At 42.7% G+C, this 19,270-nt stretch overlaps 1 protein-coding gene across 1 annotated transcript in view; it reads left to right on the top strand.

Moving 5' to 3' along the window:
- Positions 1-19,270, top strand: part of LOC126470781 (uncharacterized) — a 445,574-nt gene that overhangs the window by 175,754 nt on the left and 250,550 nt on the right. Inside the window, exon 2 of the mRNA XM_050098790.1 lies at positions 8,039-8,130. Coding sequence (XP_049954747.1) covers positions 8,039-8,130 — 92 coding nt within the window. The remainder of the gene's footprint in view (positions 1-8,038; positions 8,131-19,270) is intronic.

The raw sequence follows: 19,270 nt of genomic DNA, 5'->3' as shown, positions 1-19,270 counted from the left end.
CAGATGTCTCTATTTGACAGTGCCCTTGAAGTTTGATGCAGTGCAAGCACGTCCGAAGGAACAATGCCGCTGACGGTTTGTATGCGTATTAAATGATGAAATGTTTCTGCAAAATGCACATACTGTACCAACACAGCTATGCAATTTACTGGAAACAATTGAAAATATATGCCGAACCGGGAAAACTGGGTTCGATTCCTGGCCTAGCGCCCGCATCTCGTGGTCGTGCGGTAGCGTTCTCGCTTCCCACGCCCGGGTTCCCGGGTTCGATTCCCGGCGGGGTCAGGGATTTTCTCTGCCTCATAATGGCTGGGTGTTGTGTGCTGTCCTTAGGTTAGTTAGGTTTAAGTAGTTCTAAGTTCTAGGGGACTGATGACCATAGATGTTAAGTCCCATAGTGCTCAGAGCCATTTGAACCATTTTGAACCTGGCCTAGCAAAATTTACCGTTTGTTTCCAGTAAACTGTATAGTTGCGGTGGTTCGCAACTTGCAAATACATTTCATGACTTGCGGTAACTGTGCAAATGAGGGAGGAAAACGATATTAAACGGCCACCAGAAGACGTGGCTACGCTCATTCTTCCATTGCTTATTGCTGTAGTAGCTGCCAGACTCTTCGTTATTCTTGTTGTGCCCACTGTGGCAGTAAGGGAACCATTTACCACCTAAACAAGTTGCTGTTAGGTGGCTTGCTTGAACGTAGTAGCTGTACAGCCTCTTCACAAAGCCAAATAACATTAGGCAAACTACGGTAAAAATTATGGCAACACAGATTAGCAATGATCTACAATAATTTATTACTAGAAAGTATACATTACGTAACTCGAGCGGGAAGACGACGCGAGCCAATGTAGCTCAAAGTTCACTGAAGCTAATCTGTCTATGAACTCTGATCTGGTCGAAAATCCAATGAACGAAGAGTAATAGAATCAGTAGAATGCCCATTTGAGCCCTTCTGCGGGGCGACTGCAAATACGTGCTGACGATGTCTTGAGGCACAGTGTTGATACTGTCTAACTAACTGTTGATACACTCCGGATACTGACGGCGGTGTGGTGCCCTGCATCTACTTATATCAGCGTTTGGCTGATGAATGTCTACGTGAGAACTATTTACGTGACGTTAGGCGGAATCATAATATAGCCTGTGTTGTGTGTGCCCCGTACGGCTTATGACCACAACTATGTTGCGCCTCTATGGAAGCTGACGTGTGACGCCCTCTCTGTGTTTGGCTACGTCTGTTATCTTCTGGTGTATACAGCAATTCTGATCGGTGTAGTGTTCAGCGATAAACGACCATCGATAGAATGTAACATTACAAACACGACAATCTTTATGCATTCGCGGTGGGATTATTAGACAAGGGAGAACTGACTGAGGATGCGAAGTACTGCCCTTCCAAGTGCCGAAGAAGACAACTATGTGCTAGCGGAATACTGGGAGCGGTCGATCATGTATCCCCAATGTAGATGATGGCTGATATCTCCTGGACAACACACGCGCCAAATTTTCTGAGGGAGATGTTCCCTAATTTCTTGTCAGCGTTAGAATTGTAGCGAGGCGATCGATAAGTCGAGAATTTCACAATCGGTTAGCTGTACTCGTTTACAAACAGTGAAGATGGTTTCGATGTTACCTTGTGCACTGTCCATCGGAAGGTATTTCTGTCCCGTATTTTTCATCAAAAGAGCTACATCTCTGGTTGTGAAACCCTGTGAAGAATACATGGTCTCCTCAACTGACATGTTTATGTTAGTATGTAAAATGCAGTAACGTAGCCAAGTGTTGAGATAGTGTATTCGCAGGGTTACGTTTATTTTCTGCACATATTAATAGCAGAAAGTGTTAAATAGTGAAGGTTTTTTGTTCAAATATTAGCCACTGGCAAAAAACAAACAGATTTCGATTAATTTGCTTACACTAGAATCATATTCCGGAAGCTTTCTCATGAGGCTGCTGACCCACTACTCCATGGAGGGATATCTGTCGCAATGCCGAATCAGTCTCTCCAGTATTGTTAATCCTACGTGTCCGACGTTTCACATGTATGTTTTTAATCTGTTGGTGTGGTGGACCGATAATCCGTATGTCATACTGTTGGAGGCAGGAGGGCCGGCCGGTGTGGCCGTGCGGTTAAAGGCGCTTCAGTCTGGAACCGCGTGACCGCTCCGGTCGCAGGTTCGAATCCTGCCTCGGGCATGGATGTGTGTGATGTCCTTAGGTTAGTTAGGTTTAAGTAGTTCTAAGTTCTAGGGGACCGATGACCACAGCAGTTGAGTCCCATAGTGCTCAGAGCCATTTGGAGGCAGGAGGAGGGGATTTCAGTATTTTTTCAATTCCACGTGGTTCATATTCGTTCCGGCCGACCTTCCTGGGGTGTCGGTTGTTTACCACATTCATCGACATGTCATAGAATGTGGACGCCCACTTCGTGGTCCAATTGTTTAAACCATTATACTGTTTGCCGGCCGGTGTGGCCGAGCGGTTCTAGGCGCTTCAGTCTGCGACCGCTACGGTCGCAGGTTCGAATCCTGCCTCGGTCATGGATGTGTGTGATGGCCTTAGGTTAGTTAGGTTTAAGTAGTTCTAAGTTCTAGGGGACTGATGACCTCAGATGTTAAGTTCCATAGTGCTCAGAGCCATTTGAATCATTATAGTGTTTATACGGTAGAGCTATATCAGAGATGGAATGATAGATGAGATAAAAAATAAGAATTATGACAATATATTCATGAGAAAATGAGCCTTTTTTCTACAATGACGATGACGATTTATTTGCTGGACCACTGCCACATTCATCAAAGGTGAACGTTTTGGAATTCTAGAACTGGTTTGGGAAGCAGTAAAAATAGAACCTAACTTTTTAGTGTTGAGATAAGCACACGTCAGACTTTTAAAAAATACTAAGGAAGAAGTTACTAGGTTACTACCACTTAAACGTGGTAACGCTAAGGATCTTCGAGTGAACATTGAACACGCGGTGGGAAATAGATGCTCACTATGTATTACAGGATGATTCAACATTATCTGTACTCGGAGCCATCGAATAATCTTACAAAGTGAAACTGGTTCAGTTAGCAACTTGAACGATATAAGGGCAGCTCCTTTTATACATGGTCTACATAATTTTCCGCAAAAGACGAGCTGTCGTTCTACATCTGGGTTTTTACTCCGCAAATCATCATAAGGTGTATGAGGGGGCGAACATTTTCACCACTATAAAACCCCTTAACTCCCCCCCCCCCCCCCGCCCCAAATGCTACTCGGAGAGGGAGGTAATTGGCACAAAAGAAGAAATGTTGGCGGGCCACATAAACCAGTGAGGAGGTTGACTACGAAAACTTTTGCTATTCCATTCTTCAGTGGTGGAAAGAACGACATTTGATAGCAACTTAAGTGCAACTTTTAGGAAGCGCAGTGACTGAAGTTCTAAGTCTTTCATTCTGTTTCGCACTACTTTCATACTGCCAGTAATTATGGGAGTTCTACGCCGTATGAAGATACTTTGCAAATAGTTTGTCAGCTTATTGTCTATCTGCTGTCGTCCATCTCTTCAAAAGAGACCGGAATAGGGGGCTATCCCTTTTGGGAACTTTCCAATTGATTCATAAATATTTGGGGGATCTGCTTTACATACATCACATCTCACCACCGGGCTGACTCGTGCCCTTTCTTGTTGAGCAAAATCGCCGGTATTTTGATATCAAAGTAACACTGAAATTGACAGAGTAAAATAGTAAAAAAACGTACGCAGTTTCTGGACTAAATACAAATGATTTACTTTCCGGTGCAAATTTTGTCGTACATATTATCTCAATACCATACTTAACTAGAGAGGCAGAAGACGGAATGAACAGTGCCATACGCATTCGTGCTGTTTTTTTTTTTTTTTTTAATTTTTTGTAGAAGATGGACGGCCCGAGGTATATGCTGTTCTTTAATATAATATGTAGCTAGTAGTCGTGAATCTGAACGTAGTGAGCAAAAACGTCTTTCTTTGGGTATTCTTCGAATAGCAACAGACTATTCATTATTTCGATTGAGCACGTGAAACTGAATTATGGGAACATTAGCAGCTATGTCTTATTAAATTATTTCGTAAGTCCATAAATAAAATGGCGTTCTGAAGACGGTTTTGGGGCCACTGCCTCAGGAGAAACAACAAGCGGAAGCCTAAGTGTTATCGAAAACAATACTCGTACAAGATACTGCCACAATATAAATAACTGCTGCGACCCTGGTTATTTTTCGTAGTCGTTCCAGCAGATTGCTAAGTGAAAACTATTCAAAAACGTAGTGTAACAAAGAGGAAAATGGAGATTGAGTCTGATCATTTAATTCATGGCTGGCGTTCTGTGTCACGTGTTCGTTGATTTCCAGTGTTTCCATTCGGATCATCTTTCTGCTTTTCTTGACAGAATGTAAAATTTCACATAACACATCATGTGAATGGTTTTGTTCTAAAGGATGATCCGCCGCGCGGGATTAGCCGGGCGGTCTTTGGCGCTGCAGTCATGGACTGTGCGGCTGGTCCCGGCGGAGGTTCGAGTCCTCCCTCGGGCATGGGTGTGTGTGTTTGTCCTTAGGATAATTTAGGTTAAGTAGTGTGTAAGCTTAGGGACTGATGACCTTAGCAGTTAACTCCCATAAGATTTCACATAACTTTTTTTTTTTTTTTAAGGATGACCAGCAGAGGTCAAATCTTTCTTCGTTAATAGCCAGCTTATCTCATGTTCACGTAACCTAGTTGCCACAGCTCTGCTTAACCGGCCAATATACGCTTTTCCACACTACTTTCAAATGATTTTATATGCACCACTCGGTGCCAAGTGTTGCCGTTTGCCTTTACTAGGGCACTCTAGAACGATTTCTGTTGGCTCACCCGCTTGCTACAGTATCTTATATTGAGGACAATTTATGGGTAGGATGGTATACAAGCTTCTTTTCCCTAGTGCTTCTAGTTACTGCTCCAAATTGATATTAAAATCAAGGAGGTATCTACCGTGGATTCCACTTATGACAGGAATTCCAGTGTGATTCATAATCTACTGCCGACCTCCCAGTTGATTATATCGTAGGAATGTTGTATGCATCTCGGAATACTAAGATACACCACTGAATAAGAAACGTCTCAGCACAAATTCATAGGTATCACAAGGGCACGTATTGAGTTATTGTTTGCCGTTTAGGAACCAAACAATAATGGGGAAAATGACTAATATGGGGACACAGGCTGTGTTGAAGTCAAAAGTGCGTAATTAATGTCTTATTGCTTCATTCCTGTGTTGAAATTTTCTAACAGTGTCCTTAGCAGCCACTAATTAGCCTAATCCTTGCGCGATTGGTAGCATTAATCGTTGGTAGGGTTTCATGAGAACATCTACTTCAATACCTACTATATAATATGAATTATAACTACAGACGGGCTGCGGCTAGAAATGTTAATTTGTTTCCTTCGAATAATTTCAGTCGCATTTTCAGATAAGGCTTGCAGAAGTTTACATAATTATACTAACAGTGTGATGCTAAACGCTAGGGGCTGCCTCATGCGGCGGTATGCGCAGTATAGGTGTTTAAATTGCAAGGACAGCTTCCATTGCCATTGTCCTTTAGTCACGTTGTTAAGTAGTATGCATTATCACTGAATATTTGTTTCTGTTGTTTCGTTTATCACTTTCGGTTAGTTTAAGCTCTCCATGAATTCATTGATGCATAGTTTGTCCGCGTGCACTGCATGGCATTCGTTGTTTATTGCCGAGCTTTTCACTGGAAAATCACACAACGATAAAGCACTTCACACTCGCCAAAGCGATAAGCAGAGGCTTGCGCTGAGGACAATAGACGGTTGCTGGCACTGGAAGTGATCACACTGGCGGCGGCCAGAAGCAGCCTTGTGGAGGGAGGGCCAGGAAAGCTGGGGAACAGGAGTTCTGGTGTGCACATAAGAAGGCAGGTGGAGGGGCGCTGCGCAGTAGCAAGGAGCAGTGTACCACGTGACGCTCCAGCCAATAGCGTCAGTCTGCCGCCTCTGTCTGTGGAGTGCACTTCGGGGTGCGCGTGAGACGTCAGCGTTGAACTTCGCTGTTCATTATGTGTGTCGTACAACTAACAGAGCAAGTAGTGTAGAAGATTTTGGAGAGAGAGAGGAGGGGAGGGGGCCGATGTTCCCGTGTGAAGCATGTCCCAGCATTACTAGATGCCGGGGTGGAGAACAGGAGAGCAGTGGTTCCCAGCTTGGAGGTAATTACCCCCTGAGGGGGAAAACAAAATTTTCTAAACGCTTCAGAAAACAGTTCAGTTATAGTTCAGTCATGAAACTAAATTACTTAAGAAATAATCTCATGTATTAATATTTCGTTAGACTAAAATTTATGACATTGTCGTCATCCATTTGACATATTCTGCTAAGTAAAGGCCTCTCTTAGAACTTCACTTATACGTATCCATCCTGCTCTTGCATGTTATGGAGCGTGATCAATCCACCTTTATTAGATCGTCGTCTGGATTTCTCATCTCTTTCAATCCAGCAAAGAACTTACATTGTCCGTCTACCATCCATTCACCAAGTTATGTATCTCGCTCACGTCCGTTTCATTTTGATTAGAATTATAATTACATCTTCCACAGCAGAGAAGGGCACAAAGGGGCGCCGAAGTTTGTGACAAAGCTTCGCTATCCAGATCAGTAGTGTCACTTTATAGTCCACTTACTAACTGATTTCTAAGATTTTATTTCCCATAGCCACATTGTGCAGTCACATTTACTATGAAGTGAAAGCAGTGTTGATGAAGAGCGAGCAATGAAAAGCACAGATATGTGATTCGTTAGTATAGGAATAAATATAACAGCAGTATATCTTTAGAGACACAGTTTTATGGTACACAGAAGAGCTTTTCTCCCTACACATTGATTTACCATAATGGGGTAAAGATGAAACAAAAGACAATGACATTGATCACATAATGATAAAAATACAGCAGTATGTGCTTATTGCCTCATGCATAAATTTAGGAATACCCGAAGAGCACAATGAACAGTACAGTTTCAGTTAATTTGGCGTTGTTGAACAGGCTTTCAGTCGGAAGGTCTCTCTCAGAAACATGATCGTTACAAATAATATATACATTCAGCTTCAAATAGAACTCCATGGAATAATTATTCTCGGCCTTGCGCGAAGTTTTCCTTGGTATCCTCACGGGGCCGTTCAGAAAATGGAAAATCAGAGATGTAAATCAGAGATGTAATTTGATCTAGATGTCATTACTAAATTGATTCTGTGACTTACAATGAAGCCTTTTCGGTGGTTATAGTTCTCTAATAATTTTAAAAACATTAAAAAAATCCTTTCATAATTAAGAAAAGGCCGGTAATGTTTTATATAATTTTGATATTTTTGCTCTAATGCTTATAAACAACACATTCTTGTCAGTTTCAGAAATTCTTTTATTTGACATGGTACAGTTTTTGCAGTACTTCATGAAAAAATTGTTTCGAATAACCGTTCTGTGTAGGTATTTAACAACAAGAGATAATTCTGCAACTGCTCTCTCACATTCGTTTGGAATTCTGTATAACAGCTTCGTAAATATGTGGCTCAGTAGTTAAGTGCTAGACTACAAATGCAAAGGTCTGGTGTTATATTCTCTGTCAATCCTAGAATTCGTATGTCACTTACCATTTCTGTCACCTGTGCTAGTGTTCGCTAGTTTGAAAAATCCCATCGTGTACTGTAGTTAAGAGTCCAAGTTAAACTGTAGGTCCCCCTGTAACTGGTTGGGGAAGTCAGCTCAGAGGTCAGAGGAAGGCAAGGGTATACCCCATCGCACTAGGACCATGCCTTTAAGGTGCTGTGGTGTTGAAACCAGCCTTTGGGTACCTGACAGACTTACGTTCACCAACCAAATAGTATTCATTGCCTTTCTCTATCATTTGGTGTATGCAAACATCGGGTACATACACAGGAACGGAAATATTATGTGTATTCTGTAGTATCATTATTCAAAATAGAGAAAACATGATAAAATCACTTCGTTCGCAGATTCTGAAAAGCGGAAAGAACACCACAAGAAACACCATAAAAAGAGGAGACACAGGGAGAGAGACAAAGAAAGAAGTAATGCTGAAGATGAGGTATGTACTGGCTAATTTTATACATTTCTGTCTGTACTCACAGCAGTTTTAAGTAGTAGAATGTAGTTTCTTTCAGGTAATATTCTGTATGCTGATCATCCGTGGAAAGGAATCTTTGTTTCTCATTACTTTACACGAATTTATCCTGTTCTTTTTAAAAGAATATTAGGAAACGAGTTTGTTAATATCCAGGACATCATGGTTACACATCGATACTACTATTACTCATGCAGATATGGATAACCTCATATATTCAACAAAGGGAAAGTACAGTGCCTAAATTTGTGAAAGAAATGCGTTAGAGATATGTTCAAAAAATAAATGGGGGAAAAGTAATTACTTTGAAAGCTCAAGAGCTGTGGATGACGTGAGTTTGTTGAAAATGTAGGAATTATTTATCTATTTGTATTAGTAACCATAACAAACCATGAAGGTTCTTAGCTGCAGGATGAACTTTGCGCTGTCCCCACAAATAATTGTTCAGTCTCTACTATGCTTTAATTTTTCCAAATGACTCTGTAGTATTGCCAAGGTGTCTTCTATGTGGGCGCCCAAGAGGTAGTTTTCCAGTGCTATGGAATCTCCCCCTCCTCCACGTTCTACAATATGTTTGAAGTTAGAGTCAATTGTCCTTTCTCTAATTCGTGGCTTCGTCGTAGTATTGAACCATTATCTGCTCATAAAGATTTTCAGGCCTTTACACTTCGAAATTGTTGTTTGTGGGGCTGAATGAAGACGACAGCGCACAGAAGAAGGAAGAACACGAACAGCTAGGTTGTACCGTGTACACGGTTGCCCTTATATAAAAGGTAAAATGTGTCAAGACAAGCAACGCAGCCTGTTCTTCTGATGGTGTGAAAGCACACTGAGATTGATCATGGACTTCCTGAAATTGTATTGTCACCTTTTTAAATGTATCACGATCGATTGTAAAATTATAAAATCGCGAAGAATTGACAAACACAAACATAAAAACAAAGCATTTCGTAATGGTATTAAACATTTACAATTTTTTATCTTGCAAACCGTTCTTCTGTTTGAAAATTTCTGCTACAGCTATCGGGATATTACCCTTATTTAGTGCAAATGTAGCAGAAATGAGGTGAAAAGGGGTTACACTGGAGGAATCGGACGCCTTCGTGATAGTTAACAATATGTCAGTACAGACTGTTTTCCTGTGTTATAAATATGATTCGAATTATTCTTATTCTGAGTGATTATAACACTGAGATACCATTTTCGGTAATTATTCTAAAAAAATATGTTATTTTTATGTAATTAAAGCTTTAAAAATCATTAAATTTCAAGATTTGGTCACGTGGACGAAAACGCTCCGGTAACGTTACAGGCTAGTAGTAACACGAAGCTATACGTGCGTTATAGGAGTGTTAGCCAAGTTACTAGAGTTTTTACGTACTTTTTCCGCGAAAGGTTATTTAGTTATCGAGAACGCATTTACAGCTTCTAAGTAACAATGGAAAAGAATTTTGTGAAGGTTAATAGTGGAAACCTACCGAAAGTTTATGCGTTTATGGTTTCTTCGTTACTCAAAAACAACCCAGATTTTTATGTTTCGGAAATAAAAAACGTGAAGACTGCATTTCATGGCGTGTGGGGCGGAAGTGAAATAAAACAGCAATAAGCCGTAGAATAGATGCAGTTAACGCAGCAGAACTTTAAAGTATCTTTTGTTCTAAAACGCAGCAAATCCTTAAAGTACCTTTTGTTCTACCGCATACCAAACTGCTGCTGAAACGTTATGATTTAAAAGTGCTTAAGCAGGACCAACGGTCATTTTGTCGTAATGCCCTGATCTTACTACATTTCGTAGTAGGTTCCAAGCAATGTCATCAGCTTTACAACGGGCTCACTGGAACCAGTTGGAAGTGGCCAAATTATTGCCTTCAACGACTTGTCTGGGAAAAGTAATGTGGTCGGATATCGTTAAATTATCGGATTCTTCAGAATAAGAGCTACATAAGGCATGAAATACAGTTTCTTAGCCGGCCGGTGTGGCCGAGCGGTTCTAGGCGCTTCAGTCGGGAACCGCGCGACCGCTACGGTCGCTGGTTCGAATCCTGCCTCGGGCATGGATGTGTGTGATGTACTTAGGTTAGTTAGGTTTAAGTAGTTCTAACTTCTAGGGAACTGATGACCTCAGATGTTAAGTCCCATAGTGCTCAGAGCCATTTGGACCATTTGAACAGTTTCTTAACACCATCCTTGCGATTCATTTCAAATTGATCAGGTATAAAATGAAGCTAATAACTTAAACTAGATATTAAAATGTAATATGATATGTAATTTAAAGCTCTTACAAAACTGTATTACGAATAAAGTAAAGTTAAGAAGACAGTAGTATTAAGCGAAGAAAAAAATCCCTGCACCCAATGAGGATAGATCTTGCTAACATTATACTCACATCAAAAAAAGTTTTGCATCATCTCGGTTTCGAGAGTTCCGGAACCTGTATAGAAAATTGGAAAAGAGATCAACATAAACATTCCATGTTGTACCACCATACAGCGAGACCTTCAGAGGTGGTGGTCCAGATTGCTGTACACACCAGTACCTCTGATACCCAGTAGCACGTCCTCTTGCATTCGTGCATGCCTGTATTCGTCACGGCATACTATCCACAAGTTCATTAAGGCACTGTTGATCCAGATTGTCCCACTTCTCAATGGCGATTCGGCGTAGATCTCTCAGAGTGGTTGGTGGGTCACGTCGTCCATAAACAGTCCTTTTCAATCTATCCCAGGCATGTTCGATAGCGTTCATGTCTGGAGAACATGCTGGCCACTCTAGTCGAGCGATGTCGTTATCCTGAAGGAAGTCATTAACAAGATGTGCACAATGGGGGCGCGCTTTGTCGTCCTTGAAGATCAAGGCACGAATTGTCCGTGAATACGAATGCCTCGCCAATATGCTGGCGATATGGTTGTACTATCGGTCGGAGGATGACATTCACGTATCGTACAGCCGTTACGGCTTCTTACATAACCACCAGCGGCGTACGAAGGCCCGACATAATGCCACCCCAAACCAGCAGGGAACCTCCACCTTGCTGCACTCGCTGGACAGTGTGTCTAAAGCGTCCGGGCCTGACCGGGTTGCCTCCAAACACGTCTCCAACGATTGTCTGGTTGAAGATATATGCGACACTCATCGGTGAAGAGAACGTGATGCCAATCCTGAGCGGTCCATTCGGCATGTTGTTGGGCCCATCTGTACCGCGCTGCTTGGTGTCTTGGTTGCAAAGATGGACCTCGCCATGGACGTCGAGAGTGAAGTTGCGCATCATGCAGCCTGTTGCGCACAGTTTGAGTCGCTACACGACGTCCTGTGGCTGCACGAAAAGCATTATTCAACATGGTGGCGTTGCTGTCAGAGTTCCTCCGAGCAATAATCCATAGGTAGCGGTCATCAGCTGCAGTAGTAGCCTTTAGGCGGCATGAGCGAGGCATGTCATCGACAGTTCCTGTTTCTATGTATCTCCTCCATTTCCGAACAGCATCGCTTTGCTTCACTCCGAGACGCCTGGACACTTTCCTTTTTGAGAGCCCTTCCTGGCACAAAGTAACAATGCGGACGCGATCGAACCGCGGTGTTGACCGTCTAGGCATGGTTGAATTACAGACAACACGAGCCTTGTACCTCCTTCCTGGTGCAGTCCGCAGCTCGTGGTCTCGCGGTCGCACGTGGTCCCGGGTTCGATTCCCGGCGGGGTCAGGGATTTTCACCTGTCTCGAGATGACTGGGTGTTTGTGTTGTCGTCATCATTCATGAAAGTGGCGAGATTGGACTGAGCAAAGGTTGGGAATATGTACGGGTGCTGATAACCGCACAGTTGAGCGCCCAACAAACCAATCATCATCATCATCCTTCCTGGTGGAATGACTGGAACTGATCGGCTGTCGGACCCCCTCCATCTAATAGGCGCTGCCCATGCATGGTTGTTGACATCTTTGGACGGGTTTAGTGACATCTCTGAACAGTCAAAGGCAGCCGGCCGCTGTGGCCGAGTGGTTCTAGGCGCTTCAGTCTGGAACCGCGCTGCTGCTACTTTCGCAGTTTCAAATCCTGCTTCGGGCATGGATGTGTGTGATGTCCTTAGGTTAGTTAGGTGTAAATAGTTCTAAGTCTAGGGGACTGATGATCTCAGATGTTAAGTCCCATAGTGCTCAGAGCCATTTGAACCGTTTTTTCGAACAGTCAAAGAGACTGTGCCTGTGATACAATATCTACAGTCAACTTCTATCTTCAGGAGTTCTGGGAACCGGGGTGATGCAAAACTTTTTTTGATTTGTGTATTTGAAGTCCAGCACGCTACCTATTACGCTACAAGCGACAACGTGTTCATATGGTGTGTTATGATCCTCATAACAAAAAAAAAACAAAAAAAACCACACACGGTGACCACAACTCATTTTGTTGCAACCACATTTTACACAGTTTCTCATTCTTTGGCACACCCAAAAACAATTTTTCCGGAGCAAGATATTAGTGTGACGAGGTCTACGACGTTAGAAGAGAGGGCGTCACAAACATCACGTGACTCAAATTGAGCGTTTTAGCAGTCTTTCAAATGATTTGAATGTAATTTCCGTTTTTTATAGAAACTACTGAAGTTCATGTTGAAAAAAGCGTGTTACGATCATAAAATGACATAATTAACAATTTTAGACTATTTCCATAAAACAGTCAAATACCATCTAGCCTGACGCTTCATCTGTTTATGCTCGTATTGTCTAAGGCATGTAAAGGCAACGCAGTCTGTAGCTGCGATAAAGCCGGTCACCAAAGAGAACGCGTTCGCCTACATCACTGTGCCTTCACTGTCCTGGTAAACACCCAGTTTGGCGTGAGGGATGCCTAGGCGTCGCAAAACAGGAAAAAAAAAGTTCAAGAAGTACAGACAAGGACACTGAAGCGCCAAAGAAATTGATATAGGCATGCGTATTCAAAAGTAGAGATTTGTAAACAGGCCGAATGCGGCACTGCGGTCGGCAACGCCTATATAAGACAACAAGTGTCTGGCGCAGTTATTAGACTGCTGGTACAATGGCCGGTTATCAAGATTTTAATGAGTTTGAACGCGGTGTTATAGTAGGCGCACGAGCGATGGGACACAGAATCTCCGAGGTAGCGATGAAGTGGGGATTTTCCCGTACGACCATTTCACGATTGTACCGTGAATATCAGCAGTCCGTTAAATCATCAAATCTCCGACATCGCTGCGGCCGGAAAAAGAACCTCGAAGAACGGGACCAACGACGACTGAAGAAATCGTTCAACGTGACAAAAGTGCAACCATGACGTAAATGGCCGCAGGTTTCGGTGCTGGGCCATCAACAAGTGTCAGCGTGAGAACTATTCAACGAAACATCTTCGATATGGGCTTTCGGAGGCGAAGGCTTACTCGTGTGATTCCTGATACGTCTAGATACCACTCTGACAGGTGAGACGTACGTAGGCATTCTGTCTGATCACCTGCATCCGTTCATGTCCATTGTGCATTCCGACGGACTTGGGCAATTCCAGCAGGACAGTGCGACACTTCACACGTCCAGAATTGCTACAGAGTGGCTCCAGGAACACTCTTCTGAGTTTTAACACTTCAGCTGGCCACCAAACTCACCAGACATGAACATTATTGAGCATACCTGGGATGCCTTGCAACGTGCTGTTCAGAAGAGATCTCCACCCCCTCATACTCTTACGGATTTATGGACAGTCCTGCAGGGTTCATGGTGTCAGTTCCTTCCAGCGTTACTGAGTCGAGTCCATGCCACGTCGTGTTGCGGCACTTCTGCGTGCTCGCGGGGCCCATACACGATATTATACACGTGTACTCGTTTCTTTGACTTTTCAGTGTACTACATGCTGAAGCAAAAACGTGACTTTAGTACGTCGATAACGACTGCACTCATGAAACCACCCATGGAGACCAATACTTCAACGGTAGAACTGACATCTATAACTGAAATTTTACATTTAAGGCTGCACTTGAGGTAAAAAGTCTGCAATTAATTGGTAACAGATTTAGCAACCAAGTTGCAACATCAGTCAGCGATCGCGAAACATTTTTCGCCTGTGCTAAGAGGCTGATGAAGTAGCAAAGGGTGGAGCTGCCATGTTTATGACTGGTATCAATCCCCAGAACCCTGCCAAAAAAATAGTGCACTTACCAGTCGTGCATTATTGCAAATTATTACCTTTCTACTACTATGAACCTGTTAACCCTAGCAATACTAACACATTTGTGTAACCAAGGTGTAGGGGTCGGGGTGTACTTCATGCCCACCTTAAAAAAAATTAAAAATCGTTAATTGTTTTTGACCAATATTAGCAGCGTATTTTTAAAAGAGGCACTGATCTGTAAGTGAATCGAAAACCTGAAAGTATCTTTTAGCACACACTTAGCGGTACCAACGCACTTTCAGTAACATGTACGACCAAAAAAGGGTGGGTACGTTATGACCACCACAAAAAATTATACTGAATATGACATTCGTTGTGAAAAGTCACATCTATTACTCAGACTTGTATATTTAGGTTAAATTTGACTGAAACATTTAAAACGTTTAAGGATGTGGTAGAAGACTTTTTTTAGACACAATAAATATTTTTTCGACATTTTGAATTATGAAGTGCGTGGCTAGATGACAATATTTTCAAAAACATTGACATAAAGTACACCCCATCTCTCCTTCCTCCTCTCGGTATTTGCAAGGGTTAAACTATAGCCCTGTGCTTTCATCACTGTTGCTGCTGCTGCTACTACTACTACCACCACCACCACTACTACTACTACTACTACTACTACTACTACAATCACACGCACCGCTTCCTTATTAGTATATATGTCTCCCTGTCGGAATAAGTCGACGATGCTTCAGATTCGACAACAGTCATTGTTACGTGATTCCTTCAGGGAGGTGCTGGCGGTGCACCACTTGTCCCCCATGTGACCGACTTAGAGGATACGTTATCTCACGTTACACGGCAAAGTTCTTGTTATTATACAATCTATTTGAATTAGATCTCTGCTGTCGTCTGGTGGATATTCTCAGGCTTTTGCTTGTGTACAATCAAATCGCAATAACGGAGTCGGACTTAACGACAGACGGAATCGGGAACTGTATTTAAAGTTGCACAAGAGGATCTACCTACTCTCAAGAACTTTGTTTGTGTGTACTTTGCCTTGTGTTAAAAAATATTCGCACGACACACATTTTGCTAGTTCACTAGTGATGGCCACTGTGTCCTTGTAAAAATGATGTATTTAATCTGCTCCTCCTAAAACTCAGTATTTAAACTATTCACAGTTGAAATACGAATACAATTATATGTTCCACCCTAGCTGTTATAAGTCACTGTCATTTTCAAGTGCGAACTCCTACTCTCATAAATTTACACCGCCACCCATTGTTGTTGTATACAAATGTACATCTGTCATTGTAATGGGCAACCGCTGTATTAAGCACGAGCAAAAACAACATCCCATATGCGTCAACACTTTGAAATAACTTTTTTACTACCATAGCGACATATGTATATAAATACAAAAACTCGTATCACACAGCACGTTGCCCTATTCGGGTTTATTCGACACTGTCTAGCGTACAGTAAACAGCTGTTCAAAGATATAATGAAAGTCACCACTGCCCAGGTGATCGTACCTATTGCTATGTGCCGGGGAATGGTGCCTCACTGCTACATATCTTTTGTCTGTGCGTTTAAAATTATCAGTATATATGCATTTCATCTCGCGCACAGAAATATGTCCATGCTTATGTCATATCATATAGTTAGTCATGGTATAAAATGAAGTCAAAGTTTTGAACACACATTTTGAAGCATTGTAATTTAGAACTTTCACATGCTTGACAAGGTTGCAAGTTGGCATTAAATAACACACATCTAATTCCAGACTGGGCGTTTATTTGCATCATGTATACCATTGCATTTCATCAAGTACTCGACAAAAGTTCTGTAAAAACATTATGCTAGGTAATTCTGTTCGTACGTTCAGCATTTTGTCCGCTCTCTTGTAGTACGCATGTATATTTCCATTTCCTCGAGTGCATCCACAACGCTTTTTTCTTGCTCGCGTGTGGTATTCGTAGGGCTCTGGTGGCCTTTGAAATAGTGTGGACGGTCTCTCTTAAATATGTTGCCACAATGGAATCATTGCTCCCAGTCGACCTAGCGTACTATTCAAACCTGCTGTTGAAATTAAGTCTCATCTGACGTATATGAAATTTGAAGCATCCACCATCCAGCCCTACAAATACTACGTACGAGCGAGAAAAGAAGCGTAATGGGTGCACTCGAGATAATGGAAGGCGGGACAATATGTTAAACGAACAAACAGAATAACGTAGCATAAAGATTTCACAGAATTTTAGCTGATTATCTGATGAAATGCAAATGTATAAACATTACGCATGAATGCCCAGTCTACAATTCCACATGTGCTGCTATATGACAACCACCTCGTGAAGCTTGTAAATTTCAATGCTCGATTTTTTTTTTTTTACTTTATCTTAGTAGAATGACTATACCACACGACGTAAGCATGAACATATTAGTGTATGCGAGGAGGATATGTTGATAATTGGAAACATATCGAAAAATTATATAGGGGGTGATTTAGATACCGTTACCTATGGGTTTTACGCACCCCACTACGCCTACAAATATGACTATTAGAATTACAGAAAAGACGAACCGGACCTTTTTGTCGGAAAATTAATGTAGTTTAATTTTGTACCGGAATAGTTTTCGCTAGGGGCCGTAGTTTTCGAATTATTGAAAAAAAAACGTACGAAAGTGCGAGTTATTCAAGACAAACGTACAAAAGTGACGTTCAAACAAGTTTTTATTGAATAACTCGAAAATCGTGACTCCAGCGAAAACGTATTCCACTACACAATTTAACTAAATTAAATTCCCAACAAAAAGTTCCTGTTCATTCTTTCCCGTAGGACTAATAGTTTGCGCGTAGCTAGCTTGAGAAAATGAAAATCTTGCGCATGGTTTTTGAAGGCGTCGCGGGTTGCATAAAACCCATAAGTAGGGGCAGCTGATTCACTCTGTACAATAGTGACGCATTGTATTTCCGTTATCCATTCCGAGCTGAAATGACGAATCGCGCGGCCGTACGTAATGCAACGAAGAGTGTGGTGGATCACCGCCCGGCGGGCCGCTTGCTCCGTCGGCGGCCCCATACGGCCTCCCACGTATTACGGCATGTCCTACGTACTTGGACCTGGTCACGGACACGGACGCGACAGATAGGAGCGACGTAGAAGGTCTCCCGAATGTACTGCAACGCTATGCGCAACTCTCTGACGAGCTGTGGAGTATGGATGGCGGTCATTGCAGTAACAACCGGTTGTAGGTTATATGGCTTCTCTTTATTTCTCCCCCCCCCCCTTTTTTCCCTACTACAGTGTAACAGGACTGTTAAAATCGCTCAGAATAACCAGTTTATGAAATAACCGATTTTCCATTGTTTTATTTCTATTGTTTCCTGTAATACACGTAGAAATCGAACAAAGATTGAAAAATTTGGACTCCCTCAGTTTCACGATAGATAGAATCAAAATATTATATTAAACAGGCAAGTAAAGAAACTTCGTCCGTCAACCGTTCGCTACCTTTCGCAACTATTCTTCCAGTGATTCTGATTTTTTTGGAACGCTGTTCAAAAAACATGTTGTAATAGGTGATCATACCACTATTAGGACATTACGAATAGTCGGCGCTAAAGGATGACAACTAAGGTTGAAGAACTCTGTTCTTACTGTTAATTTGTCCGCTTTCAAGGGCTAAAGACAGATAAAGGCATGTTATGTAGACACATGCAGCAGATCAGCTGCTTTCTACTACTTTTTTTCTTTTTTTTTTAACTGTGAATGAACTGTTATGTTTCAAGTTTTCTCCTTTATTGTGTCGCAAGTTTGGCGCACTTCGTATAATACCTCCAGACGAGGGATGGTGCAATTCTGTAATAGAATTGTCGGACGGCGACAGTGAGAAACTATTACATAGACCATGTTCGTGTACGATCTAATAGGCCACGTCACGTCACATTGTAACAGGTACATTAGTGTCTCAGCGATGCTGTACCAATCCTCATTCCATTTGTTTGTTGCTCGTTTCTGTCGGGATTGTTATTAAAACAGCAATGCAAATTTTACGAGTAAAATATTTCTCGTTCTTTAAGAAAGGATTATTTAAAAATGAAAAATTTTAGCTCTGCTGCTATGGCTAATTGATGTTTCGCGTTTTTAACCCGGTTATTAGTAAAAAACCGAAAGACGTCGCTTATTGAGAACTAAAATACCGGTATCGGTGTTAAACGATCGGTTTGTCCCATCCCTAGTATCGAAACGTCGAAATTCGGTGGTGATGCTGTTCCGGCTCGACAACGAGCATCGAAACCGTTCGTGGATTACGACGCAGCCTGTTAGCGTCAAACGTTCGCCGAAGAAGGGGCGGAAGACGAGCGCTGTCGCTGACACCAGCGATGTGGTCCATGTCTGGACGGTGGCGTCCGAACTCGTGGCTCGCCCTTCGCCAACAGCCACAGCAACCACAACCCCCACCACCAACCAGTTCCAACCATCGGAGGAATAGCAGAGGCCGGTCGCAAATACATCCACCACAGCAGATGCCTTTACCGCCTGGTTACCATCGCGAGGCGATCGGACTCCAGGCTACCTCCAACCGTCCTTGGGTTAAGGACTATTGCCAAGGCTTCCTACAGCGCCTCGGCCAGTGGACGACTGCGACCTACAGCGCTTCACGTGATGTCTTTGGGAGAGGGCTTGCTGAAAGTTCAGCTCGCGAACTGCAAAGATTACCGGAGAAGCTAATTAAGGCTGTGTTCAAACGCTTCCCGCGCTGCGCGGCCCCTGCAAATATCAAAGGCGTTCGGTGTATGCTAGGTGGCCACCATCAAGTTACCCAACACACAGGAGGAGCCCCATCTCTCCTCGTTATCATCTTAGCCGGGAAAACAGGAAACAGTCAGCTGATGCTGGTGGCCGGCACAGCGGTCGCCGCTGAGTCACAAGAGAGGCGCGCGACAAGCCCTTGAGCTGTCAAAGGTTGGGGCATGTGGCAC

The sequence above is a fragment of the Schistocerca serialis genome, chromosome 3 (assembly GCF_023864345.2).
Source record: "Schistocerca serialis cubense isolate TAMUIC-IGC-003099 chromosome 3, iqSchSeri2.2, whole genome shotgun sequence".
Taxonomy (NCBI): Eukaryota; Metazoa; Arthropoda; class Insecta; order Orthoptera; family Acrididae; genus Schistocerca; species Schistocerca serialis.
Note: the sequence above shows the minus strand (reverse complement) of the source record. Positions and strands in the feature narration are given on the sequence as shown.